At 33.5% G+C, this 22,902-nt stretch overlaps 2 protein-coding genes across 4 annotated transcripts; one reads left to right on the forward strand and one right to left on the reverse strand.

The window, feature by feature from the left end:
- Window positions 1–244: 244 nt before the first annotated feature.
- LOC147387306 (putative pyruvate, phosphate dikinase regulatory protein, chloroplastic) lies at window positions 245–3,199 on the forward strand. The gene is made up of 3 exons (XM_086420052.1): window positions 245–755; window positions 1,200–1,839; window positions 2,865–3,199. Exons 1-3 carry the CDS (start codon window positions 291–293, stop codon window positions 2,966–2,968), a joined length of 1,209 nt encoding a protein of 402 aa, XP_086276178.1. The 5' UTR covers window positions 245–290; the 3' UTR covers window positions 2,969–3,199.
- Window positions 3,200–3,823: 624 nt separating this feature from the next.
- On the reverse strand, window positions 3,824–7,583 carry LOC147387307 (uncharacterized). 3 transcript variants are annotated; one of them, XM_086420053.1, is made up of 4 exons: window positions 7,164–7,535; window positions 6,892–6,997; window positions 4,450–4,621; window positions 3,824–4,244 (listed from the first exon to the last, which is right to left on the reverse strand). In XM_086420053.1, the coding sequence occupies exons 1-4, from the start codon at window positions 7,299–7,301 to the stop codon at window positions 4,184–4,186; spliced, it is 477 nt and encodes a 158-aa protein (XP_086276179.1). In that variant the 5' UTR covers window positions 7,302–7,535; the 3' UTR covers window positions 3,824–4,183. The 3 variants fall into 3 exon arrangements, with proteins under 3 accessions (XP_086276179.1, XP_086276180.1, XP_086276181.1); XM_086420054.1 differs by having other exon boundaries at window positions 6,892–6,991; window positions 7,164–7,525; XM_086420055.1 differs by lacking the exon at window positions 4,450–4,621 and having other exon boundaries at window positions 4,200–4,244; window positions 7,164–7,583.
- Between the last annotated feature and the right edge of the window lie 15,319 nt (window positions 7,584–22,902).

A 22,902-nucleotide genomic window follows, 5' to 3' on the forward strand; every position in this document is an offset into this window, starting at 1 on the left:
TTGGTGCGGTAATAGGAACTCTCTCTTCTTCTTTTTTGTCGTTTCTTAAATCTTCCACAAATTTCAATTTGGATAATACTGAAGTAATGTTGTAAGGTGAACATTTCTGACGTGGAAGTGTGTCGGAATCATAAATATTTTTCATCGAGATCTCACACGTATCTCAATGAATGCATATATGGCTTCTACCCTTCCACGTCTGAAACGTCCTCCCGAAATGATACTCCAGCACAACTCTTTCAATTTTCCGCTATTTTCGTTTCTACTCCGAAACGAAGCGAGGAAAAAAAATGATGGATTCTTCGAGCTTCAGCTTCTCTCCCACTCCTACCTCTGCAATTACTGATCCTAAATCCAACCCTAGAAAGCCCTCCACTCTCCCTATTAATCAGAACAACCAACTTAACCTGGAGACTGATTCCAAGCCACAGGTTCGGAAGCTCAAGGGTAGTCCCCAGCTGAACCGATGGTCCAGAGCTCGTACCATACGAGCTGGCCGAAGGTTGGACCGTCCGGTCCATCTCACTCAGACCGATCCGGTTCAAGCTGTGGATGATTCCACGAATCTCTCTCTTCAAGGGGAGATGACACACAGCGAAGATGAGAGCGATACAATGATGGAGGGGAAATCAATCTACATGGTTTCTGACGGAACTGGATGGACTGCTGAGCATTCCGTTAACGCGGCGTTAGGGCAATTTGAGCACTGTTTGGTGGATAGGGGCTGTGCTGTAAATACTCATCTGTTTTCAGGGGTAAGTATGCCTTTTTGCTCCTGTAATTGATGATTCCATGATATCATATCATCCGAAGAGAAGCTTCAATATGAGGAGGTGTTTGGTTACTGATGTAAGTTTATCCCTAAATCGGGTTTCTTGCAAATAAAACGGTTCGATGATTGGGGCATAAATTAGGATTTAAAAATAAAAAAGAATAAATAATAAAAATAATATAAAAAAAGGCTGAAAGCAGTTCAAGGTGGTGAAAATGGATTGGAAACAATTCCCTTGAAGTTTGTTATTTATTTCTAAATTATTTTTTGCATGAAAAGAGTTCAATAATAAACTTATGGCAGTAACCAAACACTATCACTAAGATGATTTGCTTGGAAGTTTGATAGGAGCAAAAGATTTTATGGTATTTTTACTTGCTTCGATGAGTATGATTGAAATATATTTATATGTTACTAATACCCTCAGATTGATGATGTGGAGCATCTAATGGAGATCATAAAGCAGGCAGCCAAAGAAGGTGCAATGCTACTCTACACTTTAGCTGACCCATCCATGGCAGAGTCAGCTAGGCAAGCTTGCAAGCTTTGGGGTGTCCCATCAAATGATATTCTAGGACCCATCACGGAGGCCATCGCGACCCATATTGGTGTCTCTCCATCCGGCATTCCTCGTGGAGCTCCAGGCCGGACACGTCCTCTCTCTGAAGAATATTTCCGCCGAATTGAAGCCATTGAATTCACAATTAAGCATGACGATGGGGCCCTACCCCAAAATCTCCACAAGGCAGACATTGTCCTTACTGGGGTCTCTCGCACTGGAAAGACTCCATTGTCAATTTATCTGGCACAAAAAGGATATAAAGTGGCAAACGTACCAATCGTGATGGGTGTAGAATTGCCAAAGACAATCTTTGAGATAGAACAAGAGAAGATTTTTGGGTTGACCATAAACCCTGTGATCTTGCAAACGATTAGAAGAACAAGAGCTAAAAGTCTAGGCTTTGGCGGTGAAATGAGGAATAATTATTCGGAGATGGTTCACGTGAGAGAGGAGTTGGTGTTCGCTGGTAGGATCTTTGCTTGTAATCCAATGTGGCCAGTCATCGGTAAGCAAAACAGACTTTTTTAGACTTCATTTGCTTTTAGTTTTTATATTATATGTTTGTTTTCAACATCTTCATTGAGAACATGGAGAAATAAAGTTAATAAGTAGAGTAGAATTTAAGATAAAATGGTTAGCTTATCCATCTATTGCCTATCATCAATGTTCATGGTGCCTTCTCCTTCACATGTGGTGAATGTATGCTATCAATCTGGACAGATCAATGTTATGGGTAACCTCTCGGATTAAAATCTAATCCATTTTTGCCTAATCAGTGATCTTCTTACTGACTGTTAACGTTAATTTTTCCCTCAACCATTCAAAGATTTATGTCACGGATCTAGCCCCTCTTGTTACCTAGCTCCTGTGGAACACTCAAGCTAATCCCCATAATCTAGTTCAAGTTAGATTTACCCATGTGTCGTAGGAGTCACCACAATTCACTCAAATGAATTCTCACACACAGTTGTGTAGAACTTGGAGGGTTTACACACTCTTCAAGCTTGAGTACAAATGAGGTCTCCTTCCCTATTTATAGACTTGGAAGGAGGGTACAAGAATTATCTAGAAAACTTTTACATCATTCCCCAATTAGAGAACCTTTCTAAATTATCTATACTTCCTAAAATCTAGAACTCACCAAAGAAATATCTAGACACGTTCTAGAAGTTTCTATTTTGTATAACACAGATCACTATCGGAACTTTAAAGATTTTTCTATCATAGTCTACACTTATCTAGAACTCTTCAGACATTTCTAAAACTTTCTAATTTTTCTAAAACATTTACAAATGGGAGAATTTCTGGTTGCGCGATAAACCCATGACTTGTAGCACTAAATCGAAGTTAACACTAAGCCGGGTTCCCCAAAGAAGTTTCCCCCATTAGTATTCCCTAATTTTACATATAAGACAAAGTAACATGCTAGACTAGTGGTTGCTACACCAGTTTCTGCTTGAATGAAGGAAACGGTTGGATCATGCAAGTATTTGTTGTTATTGATCATATTGTTACTTACTGTGATTACAGAGGTGACAGGAAAAGCTATTGAAGAAACAGCAGCAGTAGTTTTGAGGCTTTACCATGACCGCAAACAAAAGTGCTCTATGTCACGAATCTCAAAGCGCTACTAGTTTGTAAGTTTTTGTTAATGACATCTGTTGGACAAGGCGTTGATAATTTACCCAAAGATACCCTACCTCTGGCTGAACCATCTGTCTAGATACAAAGCGCTAAGGAGTATGCTCTTATATTGATTTTTTTCCTCGTTATACTACAAATACAAAATCATGCAGCCATGTGTAAATGACGAAACAAATCTATACAAGATAAATAATTCTAATTTGAGACCAATTCTCTTCTTATGGATTTGTTTTTCTCTGAAATGATACTGGTTTCTTTACATTGTTTTTCATCACTTATTACTTGAACAGAAGACAAATATTAACAAGTCTACTGGAGAGTTTCTTTTTGTGAGGTTTACATTCTTGTTTTCTGCTTCAATTGTTATTGTGAAGTCAACAAGCTTCAGTCAGCATCACTCCCTAGATGCACAACACTTATCATTTGATATTTGACCAACAATGGTAATTGAGGGCAATTCGTTTGACATTTTAACTAGGCTCACCTCTCTTTGTGTTGGCTAGATAAGATTTTTGGAGAATCGCATTATAATTGAGTGAAAGTCACCCTAGAACTTCTGGAGAGTTAGCATGTCGTAATTCCATTAAGTAACTTGGTTTGGACATGAACTTCAACTAAAGTCCTAGAATTGGTTAGATACCATAAGTGAATGTTTGAAGACAACCAAAAAAAAAAAAAAGCAAAATTTGTGGGGATAATGACATACTTGAGGACATTTCAGGGTTTTTGGCCTCTCTTGTATGATTCTATCGTTCAATTATATGGCAATTGTTGGTTAGAACTTTAATTTACACTTAAAGGAGTTGTTGGACTGAGGTCATTACTTATAAAAGTGTGGGGTGATATAAGAACACAATAAATGCATTTTACTTATTTATTCGTCGGCTTGATAATACTAATATCTTGTCCATGGTGAAATTGTTTCTATAACATTGTGTTATATCGATAATCAGTCTCCTCCCCAACTACTAAACATACTTCGATGGCCTCACTAGAGATACATATGGCATTGCAATACTCAAAATGTGCCACCTATCATAAACCTAGCTTAATAATTCATGATTATAAACAAATTAAAGAAAGCAACAATTATTGATTTTTGTTGTTGCTTTGATTCCTTGTATTGCTGCAGTGAGTTAATATTGAATCTAGGAGTGCTGAAGCTATCTGCCTATCTGTTCTACATTCTATACACCAGAAGAATTTTAACGGGTTTTGCCCGTGGAAAGAGCTAAGTATATTAGTATCATTGTCCCCATGCTCGACCTGCCACACGCACACATACTATCATCAATTTCAAATATAAATAAATAAGAGATTTTACAACAGAAAAATAAGCAAGTTTGGTGATTTCTAGCCATTGGATTCAACCATTCTTGATGAAGCCCATGATGATATGCTGGAATCCTACGGCTACAAATCTCTAATGTTGGGCTAAAAGTGTACGATGTGGCATTTTGAAATGACTTACAAGGTTGCGCAAATCCAAAGGACCCCCCTAGGATCAAGCATCCGAACAGATGGCTTCTTGCCGTGTCTTCTGCATCTGCTTTCAGTTACAATCTTGATGATCGATTGTGGTTTTGTGTTGATTGGCTCTGTGGGCCCTATTGGTACTAAGGGGACGATGTTGGACTTATTAACTGTAAACATGGGTTGGGCCACATGAATTGATGAAAGATAGAAAGACAAAAATAAAACAATAGATGAGCTGTGCCAACCGAAAAAAAAAAAAAAAACCAAGACCTAAAATAGTTGACCCAACACCTAAACCTAACAACTCAAAAAACACCATAAAATATCTGTTTATAGAAATATGTTAAGGGAATTTTTTTGGGATTCAAAACTGTCTTACTAGAATTTCTACCATTTTAACAATTCTTTGAAAATTCTAAAACAATTGATTTTTAAAAAGGGTAAATTCCCAAATAATTACAGAAGCTTTTTATATTTCTGAAAGGTTGTTAATGTTGACAAAGCCATCACATAATGTTCACAATTTGTTAATATATATTAACATTACGTGCTAGTTGTATCAACATATGTACCACTTTTCTGTATTTTTAACTACTTTGGTAATTATTTGAAAATTTTAAAATGCAATCTAAAGCAATAATATTTTATGGAAAAATACATAGTCATCAATAAGATCAAAATTACTGGGCTGTGCCAGCGCATGTTTTAAAATATTTATCAAATTATTTTCATATCTATTTACTTTTACTGAAACAAGTATCCACTATAATGTTAATTTTAAGTTTAATTAATGTACAACAGAGCGGATACCTGTTTTAGTACAAAACTACAAACAAATAAATAACGAAGGTAGTTTTGTAATTTGGAGATGCTTGACACACGTGTGGGTTTGGGTTTGTGTGATTGGTCGTCATCGGGATTATTTGAAATATTGGATTGACTCTAATCTAAGCAAAAAAAAGAACAATTTCAACAACATAATCCTTAGAATTGTGGGACCAAACTGAAAAACTCTTGCCGATATCTATCCAAATTGATTTAAAAATTTAAAAATAAAATAAATTAAAGGGTGTTTGATTGCAAGGAAAATAATGTTTTGCAAAGGCAAATCCTATCATGGAAAATAATTTAGATTTGGGAGTTCCACAGCCATCCAATTTCAAAACTTTTGATCATGTTTAAAATGAATTTAAAAAAAAAACGAAAAATTAGATATGAATTTTTCCATGGAATCTAGAGTATTCTGGTGTTGGATTGCAAATATGGTAATTCATTTGAGCCAAAAGATCTTTTACTAACTTAATAAGATTTTAAGTCTTACTAAAGATTCTTTGATTTTAGGATTTCAAAAAACAACTTCTTCTCGCCTTTATCCAAGGTTTAAAAAATGGACGACCATTGAATTTCCACTTAACTCCAATTTTAAAATTAAAACTCAATAGTAAAAAATAACTTTTTTTTTTCAAAGTTCATAGACTTTTGTCCTCTACAACCTTGAAGCTTTTGATAATGGCTTTTGATGTCACAAGGTGAATCCAAGGACCCTTAGCAAGGGTGAAATCCTTACTAAAAGTTAGCGGAACTCAATTATTATAAGTGAAACTCTTTCCTTATTAACTTAGTAAGATTTCCAGCTTAAGAGTCATTTTGTGCAAATGGATTACCAAATCAGTAATACAGCACCATAGCCCTATAAGTTTCATGAAAAAACTCAGAAAAAAAAAAAATTCAAAATTTTTTTTTTTTTTAAACTTAATCCAAGGTTTTGAAAATGGATGGCTATCGGATTTTCACGTAACTCCAAAACTTAAAATTGAAATACAACGGAGAAAAATAATTTTTTATTATGAATTTTTTCTTTTTGGAAGTTCATAAAATTTTATCCTCTACAACTATAAAGCATCAAATCATATTCTTGGAGGCCACAAGGTGAGCCCCCAAGGATCCGTGGTAAGGGTGAAATCCTTACTAATGTAGTAAGGCTAATCGGAGTCTTATTTATAAGAACCACCATCAGGTTTCGGCCACAATAAGGTGTAAGTTACAAAACCGTGAGAATCGTCGCAAATCCTTTTCCAAGGGTTGGGGGAGAGAAAAAAATTTCCCACCTTTGGTGGAAAATCTCGTGCGTCAAGGGAAAATTTTTTCCGCCTTTTCTAACTACTTGTGTTCTCAAAAACCAAAAAATACGAATTTTTTGTGGTAAACGATTTGTTGTGGGATTTTCTCGGCAATCAAACAGCCCTTAAGAGAAAGCTGTTTGACCCGAATCGACCCGTTCCAAGTACTGCTCAACCCATTCACATACCAAGATATGGTTCTCCAAGTAAACCGAATCCGGAAGGAGAGAATTGCAATTCCTCAACCTTGGTTTAACTAGATTAAAATGGAGTCTCTTGTCCAATAATTCTTGAAAAATCAAAGTAAGGTAAGTTACCATCAGTTGATGATCCATCTTCAACACCAACAGTAGAAGCTAAAGTAGTTGTGATCCTTTCTCCTCTTTCAGACCCTTTTGGACTAAGCCCTCTCTGCAACTTTACCTCCACATATAAACACAAACCCAAATCATTAATCTGTTTAATCACACTTTAATAATATATTTAAAAAAAAACATCAAAAAGCATGAATTAAAATGATTTTCATCATTAAAACTAGTTACAAAGCATGGGTTCTTACAATTAAGAAGATTAAAGAAAACCATCTTACAGTAATCCTTGAATTTGAAGTGATGTCTTTGTTATCGATGCCATTAGACAAGCTTTCTATGTCCACAAAGAACCAATCAGACATCTTGTTTCCATCTATGTGAGGAACACTTTCTTCATCTTGATCAGAAATCACCATTTTCTAAGAGAAATTCAGAGAAAAAGACTCACAAACTTAAACATCACAAGATAGAGAATCGATAAAAACCAAGCAATCAAAGGCGCCCCATCATAGACTTCGGATTTTCCGCCATTTTTGTTTCATATGGAGGATATATTAGATATTATCAAATCAAAACGGAACGAAAAACTAGGAGAAAAAGAATCAAGATAGTGAGAAAAAGATTATTTCTTTAACTGCTTTATATATTCGTTTGATTTAAAGAAAGAAACTCTATCTAATCTTATCTAACATAATTAGAATCCAAACTAAATACTTTTGTCCTCGTCATCAGAATCTTATCCTTTTTGTTTAAAAAAAAATAATATTGCTTGTAGTTATATATAATAATTTGATAATTAAAATAGAGAGTTACTATTGTCACACCAATTTTTACTAACTCCACACTAACTGTGTACAATTGTTTGGTGATTTATATAGGAATAGGTGTGGCATTAGTATTAGTAAAAGTTGATGTGGCAATAGTAGGTCTATTAAAATATTCATTTTGTTTCTCACCTGTTTATGGGCCTAACAAAATTAGCCTGATGGATGTATATTGACCATTCATCAGACCAAATCTTGTTTGGGCTTACAACCAACTTATGGACTTATTTCACAAAGCCCAAAAAAATTAAAATAACTTAAATCGGTTGGTAATAAATAAAAATAAATAAATAATAAAAAGGAGAAGGCACACTAACTTTTACTTGGACTACCCCAATTCATTGTCATTGAAGAATTAATCCTCATCATGGATTGAAAGCTATAGAAAAAATTGTTCAAATCCATTAATAAAGTCAATCACTAAAGAAACATGGCACATGACGGCTTTCACTTTGGTCCAAACATTTCTCTAGCCTTTTCCCAAGGATTTTTTTCCCCATAACCTATATAGCCTTCGAACAATTTTTCACTACGTTAAAACTGGAAATTCGACGTAAAAATTTGACGGTTCAAGGCCCACGAATTTTAGAAATTGAATTTTGGCAGTCTAGGACCATCGAAATTCTTAATGTTCCAAGATTTGATGGTTTAGAGCTGTTGAATTTCTCTCATTCTTCATTAATTTGACAGTTTTGACCTATTGAAAAAAAAAATTTGACAATGAAAAATTTGATGTCAATTCAACTTCTTGGTCCATTGAATTTTATGAAATTTAATAGTCCAAAACCGTCAAATTTGCACTTTTTCACATTGTGCTTATGGGTTTTCCTGCAGTTCGTAGAGGTCCTAGGTAATCTTTTCTTTAAATTGAATATAAGATATGGGATTGGCTTGATAGCAAATGTTAATAACCTAAACCAATATTCCAAAAGGTTTAGATTTGTTGGAGCACATCAAATTTAAATTTAAGTCCTTGACCACATAGGCACATAAAAACAATTAAGCCAAGATAATGTATGGGTTCTTCAAATAAAAAATATTAATGAAAACTTTCTTACAGGGATCAAATTTGCAGTGATATCTTTATCGAAGACATTAGAACATACTTTCTATGTCCATGAGGAACCAATTAGAGGTCTCACTTTTATTTATGCAAGAAAAAATCACCATTTTCTGGGTATCCACAAAAGAAATTCAGAGAAGCATTCTCACAAACCCAAATCCTAAACAGAACAAGAAAGAAAATCAATAAAAACCAAGCAATTAAACCATTTTTGTTTCATATTTTATAAAAAGAGTAAAAATAAAGAATTTTGAAAAATCAAATTCAAGATAGATAATTAGATATCATCAAAGAAAGAAAAACTAAGAAAAAAATAAAAAATCAAAATCAAAATCGTGAGAGTTAAGGAATAAAAGTACTTTTTTTTAAATTAATAAAATATGGATTTGTCTTTATTTACTTTATAAAGTAGAATCAGGATCACGATCACGTGTAGCGTATTCGTTGCACGTTTTGGTTAGAGTTTATAACACATCTGCCTCACCAAACAGCCCGACTTGTTTAGCCTCCAACCAAAACGTGTAGACGCACTTGATCGTGATTCTACCTAACCTTTAAAGTTGCTACAGTAATAAAGTAGAAAAAGGAAATTGCAACCTTTGCCTAGTTTTCAAAATTATAAAAAAAAATTTCAATTTTTAATATGTAATCTTCAATAACTTTTAATCAATATTTTAAAGTACAAAAAGCACTTTTTGATATATATATATATATATATATATAGGGGGGCGTTCAATGGCCAACTTTTTAGCAAACTTTTTGGCAAAACATTTTTCAAAACATGATTTAGAGGTTTTGGAATGAGCTGATTTTTGGTGAGGATGATCTCTACGGTGAGGAGATCATCATCACCAAAAATCAGCCCATTCCAAAACTTCTAACCCCATCAAAAACAGTTTACAAAAAAAAGAACGGTCCACGATTTTTCAGCTTGTAAACATGGGTTAGAAGTTTTGGAATGGTCTGATTTTTGGTGAGGATGATCTACTCACCGTAGTGATCATCCTCACCAAAAATCAGCCCATTCCAAAACTTCTAACCCATGTTTTGAAAAATGTTTTGCCAAAAAGTTTGCTAAAAAGTTTGCCATTGATCGCTACCCTATATATATATGGGTCCCGTTCGCCACCCTTAGTTTTACCACACACTTTAACAAATGCGTTTTGTCTTACATGGGTTAGAAGTTTCGGAATGAGCTGATTTTTGGTGAGGATGATCTCTATGGTGAGGAGATCATCCTCACCAAAAATCAGCTCATTCCAAAACTTCTAACCCCATCAAAATTGATTTACAAAAAATGGACGGTCCACGATTTTTCAACGTGTAAACATGGGGCTAAACATTTCGGAATGGGCTGATTTTTGGGGAGGATGATCTTCTAATCATAGAGATCATCCTCACCAAAAATCAGCTCATTCCAAAACTTCTAACCCATGTAGGACAAAAAACGTTTGTTAAAGTGTGTGGTAAAACTTAGGGTGCTGAACATTTCCCATATATATATATATAGGGGGGCGTTCAAGGGCCAACTTTTTAGCAAACTTTTTGGCAAAACATTTTTCAAAACATGGGTTAGAGGTTTTGGAATGGGCTGATTTTTGGTGAGGATGATCTTTACGATGAGGAGATCATCATCACAAAAAATCAGCCCATTCCAAAACTTCTAACCTCATCAAAAACAGTTTATAAAAAATGGACGGTCCACAATTTTTCAACTTGTAAACATGGGTTAGAAGTTTTAGAATGGGCTGATTTTTGGTGAGGATGATCTCCTCACCGTAGAGATCATCCTCACCAAAAATCAGCCCCTTCCAAAACCTCTAACCCATGTTTTGAAAAATGTTTTGCCAAAAAGTTTGCTAAAAAGTTGGCCCTTGAACGCCACCCATATATATATATATATATATAGGGTCCCGTTCGCCACCCTTAGTTTTACCACACACTTTAACAAACGCGTTTTGTCTTACATGGGTTAGAAGTTTCGGAATGGCCCATTCCGAAATGTTTAGCCCCATGTTTACACGTTGAAAAATCGTGGACCGTCCAATTTTTGTAAATCATTTTTTATGGGGTTAGAAGTTTTGGAATGAGCTGATTTTTGGTGAGGATGATCTCCTCACCATAGAGATCATCCTCACCAAAAATCAGCCCATTCCAAAACTTCTAACCCATGTAGGACAAAAAACGTTTGTTAAAGTGTGTGGTAAAACTTAGGGTGCTGAACATTTCCCATATATATATATATATATATATATATATATGGAAATGTTTAGCAACAAATATTTTGGCAAAATATTTTTTAAAACATGGGTTAGAGGTTTTGGAATGGGCTGATTTTTGGTGAGAATGATCTGTATGGTGAGGAGATCACCATCACCAAAAATCAGCCCATTCCAAAACTTCGAACCCCATCAAAAATGATTTACAAAAAATAGACAGTCCATAATTTTTCAACTTGTAAATTGGGACTAGAAGTTTTGGAATGGGCTGATTTTTTGTGAGGATGATCTCCTCACCGTAGAGATCATTCTCACCAAAAAATCAGCCCATTCCAAAATCTCTAACCCATGTTTTGAAAAATGTTTTGCCAAAATGTTTGCCAAAATGTGTTTGTTGTTGAACGGGACCCATATATATATATATATATATATATATATATATATATATATATATATATATATATATATATATATATGGGTCCCGTTCAACAACAAACACATTTTGGCAAAACATTTTTCAAAACATGAGTTAGAGATTTTGGAATGGGCTGATTTTTGGTGAGAATGATCTCTACGGTGAGGAGATCATTATCACCAAAAATCAGTCCATTCAAAAACTTCTAACCCCATAAAAAATGATTTACAAAAAATGGATGGTCCACTATTTTTCAACTTGTAAATTGGGGCTAGAAGTTTTAGAATGGACTGATTTTTGGTGAGGATGATCTCCTCACCGTAGAGATCATCCTCACCAAAAATCAGCCCATTCAAAGACCTCTAACCCATGTTTTGAAAAATGTTTTACCAAAATGTTTGTGGCCGAACGGGACCCATATATATATATATATATATGTATGTGTTTGCACATGCCACTTTATAAAGATAGAGTGCTTCGACCTTCAAAATTTGGATTACAAAAACACCCCCACCTTTACATTTAAAATCAATATAATGAAAGTCATTTTCATCAAAAACCAAGAAACTTGCAACCCATGACCATATAATCTCGTTAGTTTTCAAAATTTCAAAAATGTTTCTTTTTATCATGTAACCTTCAAAAACCCTTTATAATCTGTTAAATTACCTCAAAAGTTATCCTCTAATTAATCTTCTAAATTACAGATAAGCACTTGTGATACATGTGGGATTGTACATTTTACTATTATTGTTATTATTGTTATTTTGATAGCGTTAGGAGTATCCTCACCTTTGATGAAACTAATCTACCTGGGGCCACACGCACCATCCAACATCTTGTCACGTGTTACGACACTTAAGTAGTCACATTTCTATGGAGGGGCATGTAGAGATTCAAGGACACGACATGGGAAGCAAACCCAATCGCAAATTATAACCAAAATTGAAAACCTAGGTTCAATTCCCTTTTTATTGGAATCAATTAGAGTAAGTTTATAAAATGGAGTCAAACTAGTAGGAACCTGAATCTTTAGGTTCTATATGATGGATTTCTAGAACCTAAATCATTAATACTATGTACAATATTTAAGGTTTTTATACATTTTAAAATTAAAATATATATTATGTAGAGTTATTCAATTTTTAATACAAACTATTCATTGGAGTTTAAAACCTACTATCATTACTTGTAAAGAAGATGAATTCTAACTTTTTCCAAAAAAAAAAAAAATTTAAAATCTTTAATTCTTATCTTTAGTAGATTTTTTAAAGGAAGCCATAGCACATGGTATGTTGATTTTTTCCATTTAATTTTTGAGAACTAGAAGTTATGGTACATGTTGTGAAAGAATAAAATTGCAAAACAAGAATAATCATTATTTTCTCTCAAATTTTACAACCCTAAAGATCTCTATTTATAAAGTTGAGAGATGCTAAAACACATTTATCCCCCCCCCCCCCCAAAATAGAAAATCCTTAGGAAAATATTGCACGATTACCCTTTTTTGTAATTCTAAATTTTTTATTTATTTTATTTTATTTTATTTTTATTTTTATTTTTATTATTTGGGGCCCCATCACTGGTGTTTGATTACCAGGGCTCTACTCGACAACTCTACATAGCGCAACATAATATAATACATCTCATACAAAACACCGGTGCTTCTTGGGCGCCCTATCATTTTTGGGGTAAGTCCTAGAGGGGAGATATAGTTTTTGGGCTAATCTCAAAATTTCTAGGACAAATCTCTTAATGCATCACAGCCTTTCTTATATAGGCCTATTACCAACTTATGACATTATTCACAAATTCCAAAATTAGAAAATTGCTCAAAAATCCATTAAGGTTTTGCTCAGCTTTCAACCCAAGTTTTTCTATGGAATCCCCCTTTTTATTTTATTTTATTTTATTTTAATCACTTATGTTATTAGTTCGGTGATAGAATCACAAAGTGCTTTTAGAAATTAAAGGACAAAGTTTGATACTATTTATTAGATTATAGAGATGTAATGAATAAATGTCAATGAGATACACGAAATCATACATCGACGTAAATTGTTAAATTAAAAGAAAAAAATTTAAGTCATATATCTATATAATAAAATATAATGATGGATTCCACTCCAATCACAGTTGAGTAGTGTCCACATTACGTACCCCATTTTATTGCCTTCCGTCTTCATCGCCTTAACCCCATTTAGAGAGAATAGGTGTTCTAATTATTACCTGCTTCACCCACCTTGTTTTGTTGTTGTAGCTTGGATGGAATTTGAGATTTTCCTCATTATCATCACAAGAATTTGATTCCTCCCGTAGACGCTCATGCACTCCGTCTTTGGAGCATGAGAAAGAGAGAGAGAGAGAGTCAACTATTATTTTTCATGAAAATATTTAGGAAAAATGAATTTGGAGCACTCTTAATTGAAAACATGTACCGACTATTATAGTCCCCTAGTAAAGAATATGAACCATTTAAGTCTCACGTAATAAAACATTACTTTGTTAAGGATCTTTTGAAGATTTTTTAAGAAAAATACCTGAAAAGGAACTGAAAATCCTTTTAACAGCTTTACAATGTGTTTGATCTAAAAATATAGAGTCAATTAAAAAAATCGATCAATTTATTTAGTTATTAATATTTTTGTGCAAAATAAAAAATAAATATTTTATTTATTAAAAATTGAATTCAATATAATTTAGTTGACACATTTGTGTATACTTGCTAATTTTTTAGTAGAATCAATTCAATGAATACTCAAGTCAAGTTTTAAAATTATGATTTAATTATTTAAAATTATTTATATATTTTAATAAAATTAATATTCATAGGCATAAATCAGTTTGATGATTATCATCCTCATCTCCATCATCATCATTGGTGTAGTGAAATGACCATAGTTAAGGAGTATGTGATTAATTATAAAATATAGGAGTAGCTCAAACATGTTTCTTTAAACTTTAAAAATCATTGAAAAGGTAATTATGGTATTTTATCTTAAAAAATCATTTTAAATTAATATTTGATAAATTGGATACTAAAGAGTTCATATTTTTTTGGAAAGGATTTTTTGGTACATATTTTCAAAAAATAGGTCTTTGCAATAATTGTCGCAAATATTTAATACAGCCTCATAACTCAGTAGATTTTTTAACCCAATTGGTTGTAATTTTGAGTTGGCCTGTCCAAGGACCCGAGTCATCAAGCAATTCAATCAAGTCCATTCAATTCAGCTTAGAGTTGAGTTGACTAATGAAGTTTTAGAATTATGACTAAATGAAGCAAGCTTACTGAACTGATAAAGTTTTTGAAAAGTTATCTTCATAGTTTAAAATATTGTATAGAGGGTTTGAGAAAATATCTACAAAAATTAAAATTATGTTAGCCAAAATACTTTTAAACAATGAGATATTCAAAATTATTCCAAAACAGTCATTGGTAGAAGATTAATTATTATTTCATCAAAATAAAATGTCTTGATCAAAATATTATGAGCTGGTGCAAAAAACTTAAGTAGTTCTTTAACCCACTTGTGGAAAAAAAAAGAAGAAAGAGTCATGCTGGAGTAACCTCAAGATTGGATCTCATATTGCACACTCTGGTGTGAAGGTGGATAGGTATCAAGTGAAAAAGCATCTATGGTTCCCATTCACGTCAGGGTGCGCACTATGAAGTTCAATCTTGAGGTCACTTCAGCATTAATCAATATATATATATATATATAGAGGGAACGGTTCAGCAGCCTTAAAGTCTGCCAAGTTTGGTGTCAAACATTTTTCAAAATATGGGTTAGAAGCTTTGGAATGAACTGATTTTTTGTGAGGATGATCTCTATGTTGAGGAGATCATCCTCACCAAAAATCAGCCTATTCCAAAACTTCTAACCGCATCAAAAGTGATTTACAAAAATTGGACGGTCCACGATTCTTCAACTTGTAAACTAGGGTTAGAAGTTTCAAAATGAGCTAATTTTTTGTGAGGATGATCTCTTCACCGTAGAGATCATCCTCACAAAAAATCAGCTTATTCCAAAACTTCCAACCCCATCAAAAGTGATTTACAAAAAATGTTTGGCACCAAACTTGGCAAACTTTAGAACTGCTGAACCGCTCCCATATATATATATATAGGGTCGGGTTCCGTATACCCCTATTACGACTCACATTGCGACACACCGTTTTGTCTTATATGGGCAAAAATATTTGGAATGGGCTGATTTTTTGTGAGGATGATCTCTATGGTGAAGAGATCATCCTTGCCAAAAATCAGCTCATTATGAAACTTCTAGCCCCATGTTTACAGGTTGAAAAATTTTAGACCGTTCAATTTTTGTCCATCAATTTTGATGGGGTTAAAAGTTTTGGAATGGGCTGATTTTTTGTCAAGATGATCCCCTCATCACAGATATCATCCTCACAAAAAATCAGCCCATTCCAAAAAATTTTGCCCATATAAGACAAACGGTGTCTTGCAATGTGAGTCGTAATAGGGGTCGTAATAACGCCATCCACACACATACATATATATATATATATATATATATATATATATATATATATATATATATATATATATATATATATATACGGTTCAAGGGCCATACGAGAAGACATATGAAAAAACTTTCGTTTTTCAAAATAAGAGTTAGAGGTTTTGGATTGAGCTGATTTTTTGCAAGGATGGTCACTATGATGAAAAGATCATCCTCACAAAAAATCAGCTCAATCAGAAACTTCTAAATCCATCAAAAGTGATTTACAAATTAGTGATAAAAATTGGTAAAAAATCGACGGTCCACATTCTAAATCACTTTTAATGGGGTTAGAAGTTTCAGATTGGGCTGATTTTTTTTTTTTTTTTTTTTTGGATGATCTTCCCATCATAGAGATCATCCTCACAAAAAATCAGCTCAATCCAAAATTTCTAACCCATATTTTAAAATTTTATTAAAAACGAAAGTTTTTACATATGTTTTCTCATATAGCCCTTGAACCTGACCCATATATATATATGGGTTAGGATCCATGTACACATATATCTACAATATGTTTTGTCCTATGTGGGTTAAAAGTTTCGGATTGGACTGATTTTTGATGATGATGATCTGTACTAGAGATCATCCTGATCAAAAATCAACTCAATCCGAAACTTTTAACCTCATCAAAAGTAGTTTACAAAAAATGGATGATCCACGATTCTTCAACTCATAAATATGTGGTTAAAAATGTAGAGATCAATCCGAAACTTTTAACCTCATCAAAAATGTTTTACAAAAAATGGATGATCCACGATTCTTCAACTCATAAATATGTGGTTAAAATTTTTAGAATTAGCTGATTTTTGGTGATGATGATCTTCTCGTCATAGAGGTCATCCTCACCAAAAATCAGCTCAATCCGAAGCTTTTAGGCCACATAAGATAAAACATGTTGTTTATATATATATATATAAAGAGAGAGAGAGAGAGAGGTCAGCTTTGCATCTCTACAAGTGTTTATGGTGGAAGATACAGTACTCATGCTAGTATGGGAAACAGTCGTGCTGAAGTGACCTCAAGTTGGAATCTCAGATCACACTTTTTGACGTGAAAGTGGATAGGCAGTATAGATGCTTTTTCACTCACATCTTGACGAAAAGCATTTATGGTTCTCACACACTTTCAAGTGAAAAAGTGCAATATGAGGTTCAAGCCAAGGTCACTTCAACCTTATTCTATAGGAAAGCATGCATGTGGCTTCCATGGTCAGTGTGTAGTCATGCCTTGTGGAATGTTAGAACTTAAAAATAAGAATATTTCACTGTAAATGCCCCTAAACCCAAAACAATTATCAGTTATACCAATCTTCTTTCATTTTTTGAATTTATTTTTAATCTCTTATTTAATTATATTTTGGCGTACTTTAAAAAAAAAGGGGGGTAAATTCAATGCCAAAGTCTATCAAATTTACTTAGATTTAGTCAAATTCAAACTAATTCGATGGACCTTAACTTGAATTTATCCCTTTTTTCACGTAGTGATATTTTCTTTTCTTTCACACCCTGGAGTCTATTTATCGTGGATTGAATCGAAAAAGACACTTTGAATAGTTTTGGCAACTAAGAAGTGACTTTAAAGGCGAAAGATGGTTTGCGATTTTTATACATTTACCTTTCTAATCACATAATCAGCTACGAGTGGGATCCAATGTTTGAAAAAGTCAGTCCAGCCCAACCCGATTACTTCTATCTATTCAATATTTTCATAGTTATATACAAGAACTACAAGCAGAAAAGTGATTTGTGAAAAAGTTTCTAATAAAGAGGACATGATTTCAAGACTTTTTGGCTGGGCCAAGGCCGGACTTGAACTTGTGGTGTTATGAATTGGCCCAATTTATCCAGCCCATCCCCAGCCAATAACAACCCAAACAAGTCTCTATTTTTTTTTAGTAAGTGTTAAAAAAAAGTAAATCATATTACTAATTATTGTACAAATAATTTTTTATTATTGCAATGTGACCAGAAAAACTTAACTTGTTTTTCTCTACAAAACCAAATAAAATTACTTTTTGAAAGTACAAAAAAAAGATTCGTGATAATCTGACTACCCCATGTTGCAAATTCAATCAACTACCTTGACTGACAAGTTTGGGAACCGTAGATCTACACTCCTCGGATACATGGCTGCATTACCCCCATAAAAATGTATCTCGAGGAAATTGTGTATCCCAAAGAGCACAAATCTACGGTTCCTAAACCTATCACATCAGGTAGTTGATTGAGTATGCCACGTGGGGTAGTCAGATTATCACTGTAGACATGAGATTTTTGAATCCGAAGCTCTCTACTACTTGGATTTGGAGTCACCACCATTCTTTTTTAGAAAATGGTGTGAATGAACACCCAAAAAGTGTTTTTGTAAAAATTTTTTTTGTAGTGACTCTCCTACGGAAAACAACCATTGGTCCACCCAATATCTAGTTAAGGGATTCATATTAAGGTATAGGGAATATGTTAGACACTCTACCGCCTCCCCCCCCCCCCCCCCACCATTAGTGGTAATTTCAGATTCAATTATTTTTTAAAAAAGAATAAAAATTCGAAAAAATCTAATTTGTGCCTTCGAATGTGAGGGACTTTGGTTTCAGCTTAAGTTGTTGAGGGATTCCTTATTGAGGAAGGGATCCCATCATGGTCTATGCCTTTGGACAATCTTAAAAAATGTAGACTCTTTAGTCAAGAGCCTAAGGTATTAGTCTCAAAACATTTTTGTGGTGTGTGTATTAGTGTAGAGATTTTTTCAACCTCTACCCTTCCTGCTGAACTGAAGTCCAATCTATCGGAAGTAAGGGAGGGTACATATTAAATTTAAAGAAAAACGATATTTTTTTGTCCTTTTCAAGATGGATTTGTTCAAATTGAGGTGCCTACAATCATGACTCATTAAAAAAAAAAAGTATTGTTTTGGAGATTGTTAATATGTGGATAAATAAGTAAGGGATCATTTGGGTAGAAAGGGTACACCATTTAGCATTAGAGTATGGGCTAAGTTGGTCCAAACTCACAATCCCAACAACACTAAATTATATTGTGATAGATCTATATGAATATATAATAATATATAACCGTAGTGATATAGTGCCTCCTACACCTTAATTATTAGATTTGATACTTCATTGTTTTTTATTTATTTATGACAGGTGTGTCAGAACTTAACGTCTAACTAGGGGTACAGGAAGAGCCACAACTAAAGCCAAGGCATATCAGTCCTTCCCCCAGGCACGTGCAACGCCTGCACATCAAAAAAACCAGGTAAGTGAGGGTGTGCCATCACGGGTGGCCTCGAGGAAATATTGCTCATGCTAGGTATTGAGCTCACAACCTATGGACTCTCACCTCTAAAAATATGGGACCATGAGCTACCATGAACTTGTTGAAATTTAAACCATCAAAAGAAAGACGGACTAAATTTTCAATTAAAAGGGATACTCAAGTTGAAAATCTTAAAAAACCGATGGGAATATCCTAAAGAACGTGGATATTAAAAGCAAATATGAACCAACTCTCAATAATAGAAGACTTGATGTTGGACATAGTGAACTGGGGGAATAGCAGACTACAAATCTTTGGGATAAGGCTTTCTTTACTGTCGCAAAAACAAACTATCAGCTAAGTAATTTTGTTGGTGAGTTGGATTAATCATTTTGTTGATGAGAAAGATACATGTGTTAATTAATTAATTTTGATGCAAGGTTGTGTGTTCCATATCCAGTATGAGCAATATTTCCTCGGGGTCACCCTTACTTACATGGTGCGTGTAATGTGCAGGTATTGCACAAGCCCGGGGAGGGTTCCGAACCTGGCTCATTTGGTCCCCCCTAGTTGGACACAAATTTGGACACCCCGGTTGTCAAAAAATATATATATATTTGATGGAAGGAATAACCTTTATAATAATAATATTAATAATATTAATAATAAAGGAGCGAAAGAATAATAAGGTTCATATAACGTATTATTTAAGTAAAGAATAATAATCATCATTTAGAAAAGATTATACGAAATCACTAACACAAAACACTCATTAGAAACTTGATTTGACCAATTACAATTAGCAAATGTAACAAGAATTGTGTTATTTTTACAATGTCAATGACAAAAATGCCCTAGCTTTTTGAGAAATTTATTCACAGATATTTCTTTTGGGAATAGGATTCATCTGGTAGAAGTGCTTCTATTGGACACACTTCTATAAGAATTACGATCATAAATTGATCTTTGGTGCTAATATTGTACTCAAGATTAAGGGGGTGTTCTTCTATTGGACACACTTCTAGAAGAAAAACATCTTTGGCAAAACCTGTTTTTTTTTTCTTTCAAATTTATAGATTGACCATACAAGTCCTCATAATCATTCAAAAGAGATTTTAGCTTTAATAAAATATTAGAATTCAATATCGTGTGGCCCATTGACCTCATGATTTTAATAGTTTACTTGCACAAGGATTCTATAGTTAAAGATATCAATATTGAAAGAGAATCTCAATATCGTTAGAATTAGTAACTACTTTCTTAAGTTTAGTAGGAAACCTTGAAAGATAGGAATCTTACTAAGAAAGGGACTCTGAGCCATTTATCTCCATCTATAAAAGAGGATCGACACCCCATAATAGAATGATAATGAGAGATGCACAAACACTGATAGAGTTTTAAATATAGTGATCTCCATCAATCACTAAAACCCTAGCCGATCCAATTAGAGAGGAGAAAGAATGTGAGTCTAGAATGAAAGGGATTTACGATTTAGAGTTTGCGCACTTCGTTCTTCGAACATGTAGATTGCAAAAGGCACACCTTCAAAATCTTGGATCAACGATCATTGGTTATAGCAGAAGGTAAGTAACCTAGGTTTGATTCAATATGAATAGGTTCTTGAGATATATGCATGATTCTAGATCATATTGGGAATTATAGATTAATGGTAATGTTAAAGATTTTGTATACTTAAAATCTAACACAAAGAACTTCTAAAAACTTCTGAATTTGATTAGGAATGTACTTAATGACTACCAATTTTATTATGATTGGATTAGCACAACATGGAAAAAAGCCATGTTCGACAGTCCAAGGCCGTCAAATTTCATAAAATTCAAAGGACCAAGGCGTAAAATTTTTCTTTGTCGAATATATATATATATATATATATATATATATATATATATATATATATATATATATATATATTCGACAAGCTGAAACCATCAAATTAATGGAGGATGGGAGAAATTTGATGGTTCTAAGCCGTCGAATCAGGGAACATAAAAAAATTTCGACAGTCATGGACCGTCAAAATTCAATTACTAAAATCCGTGGGTCTTGGCCTGTTGATTTTTCCTACAAAGTTTCCAATTTTCATTTAGTGTAGTATAGGATAAGGATTATCTATCAATTGTTTTGAGCTAAGTAAGCAAGAAGTATTAAAGAATAAAAGAATTGAGGGCAGAGCCTCTTTGTTTACAAGCCTAATGGTAGGAAGAGACATGAAATCTCTCCAAAAGCAATTTTTCAGGAGTGCAACTCATCTGCCTGAATTTGCTTGCCATACATGAAGAGTGGCCCATTAAAAACTTTTTAATTGATCTCTAGCTCGATCAGGCTGATCCAAAGCTTGCCATCCATTATTCCTGAGGTCTTTCCTAATGGTTTAGTGATAGAACCCAAAGCTTGCAAGCTCAATGTTTCAACTTGAGCAGACGGCTTCTTCAGAATACCAATCTGATCCATTTAAATCAACGATTTAGGAACTATAGCCACAACAATCGGTACGACTAAAATAATATAGATTAATAACCCCAGTTGCAAGGTGTGTAGGGGAGTAATAAAAATCGGGAGTTCAAGATCGATCCAAATGGGATTGTATCAATATTTTATTTTTATTTAGATTTTTGTCAGATTTAGGATTTATATGAGCATAGTTTTAATTGTAAACAACTGCTGAAGTTTGAATGTGTTATAATCCTTTTGTAATGTTGAGGTAATAACTTGAACCAAAACTTTCCTCATGTTTGAATGGTGTGTTTTAATCTTTAATTAGGATGTGATAAATAAATCAAGAAATTGGGGTGCCAGTAGCAGCTCTCTTTATTTATGATAGTAACGGTAGCCTCATTCATAGTAGTTAGTTAGGAGTTAGGAAAGACTAAGTGGCTGTTAATTAGCATTTATTTTCAACACTTAATGCTGAAAAATAAGTGAAGTTGGGTCACTTAATTTTTTCGTTGAAGTGGTAAGCACTGATCTTTTTTGACACGACACAGATAAGTATGCCCTTATAATAAAGGATATTATCTCTTATATCTCATGGATAATTATATAAGCACCCCACAAATTAATAAGGCAACCCACATCATAACTGAATTATTTTATCTTACATGGGTTAAAAGTTTTGGAATGAGATGATTTTTTGTGAGGATGATCTCTACAATGAGGAGATCATCCTCACAAAAAATCAGCCCATCCCGAAACTTCTAACCCCATCAAAACAAGTTCAAGAACTATAAATCGTCCATTATTATGTTTTTTTGGAAATCAATTTTGATGTGGTTAAAAGTTTCAGAATGGGCTGATTTTTTACGAGGATGATTTTCAGACCATATAAATCATCCTACCAAAAATCGGCTCATTCCAAAAAAATTATCCCATATAAGACCAAAAAAATTTTGGCTATGGTATGAGTTGCCGTTATTAATTCGTGGGGTACTTTTATAATCATCCATCATTCATTTCCATAGAAAATTATTCATCCAAAATTAAATTATTTCATCTTTGAAATAAGATGATGGGATGCTCCAATTGTTACTATGATAGAAAAGATCATGCATGTTGTATGAACAGATTTAAATTCGGATGTGAAAGTTATTATCTTATAATTTAAAATTTGGATACCACGAATTGTATACATAATTTTGGATATCAAAACATATTATATTTTTATATTTATGATCTTTTAATTATGT

The sequence above is a fragment of the Akebia trifoliata genome, chromosome 13 (assembly GCF_017979445.1).
Source record: "Akebia trifoliata isolate Shusen 1 chromosome 13, ASM1797944v1, whole genome shotgun sequence".
Classification (NCBI taxonomy): Eukaryota; Viridiplantae; Streptophyta; class Magnoliopsida; order Ranunculales; family Lardizabalaceae; genus Akebia; species Akebia trifoliata.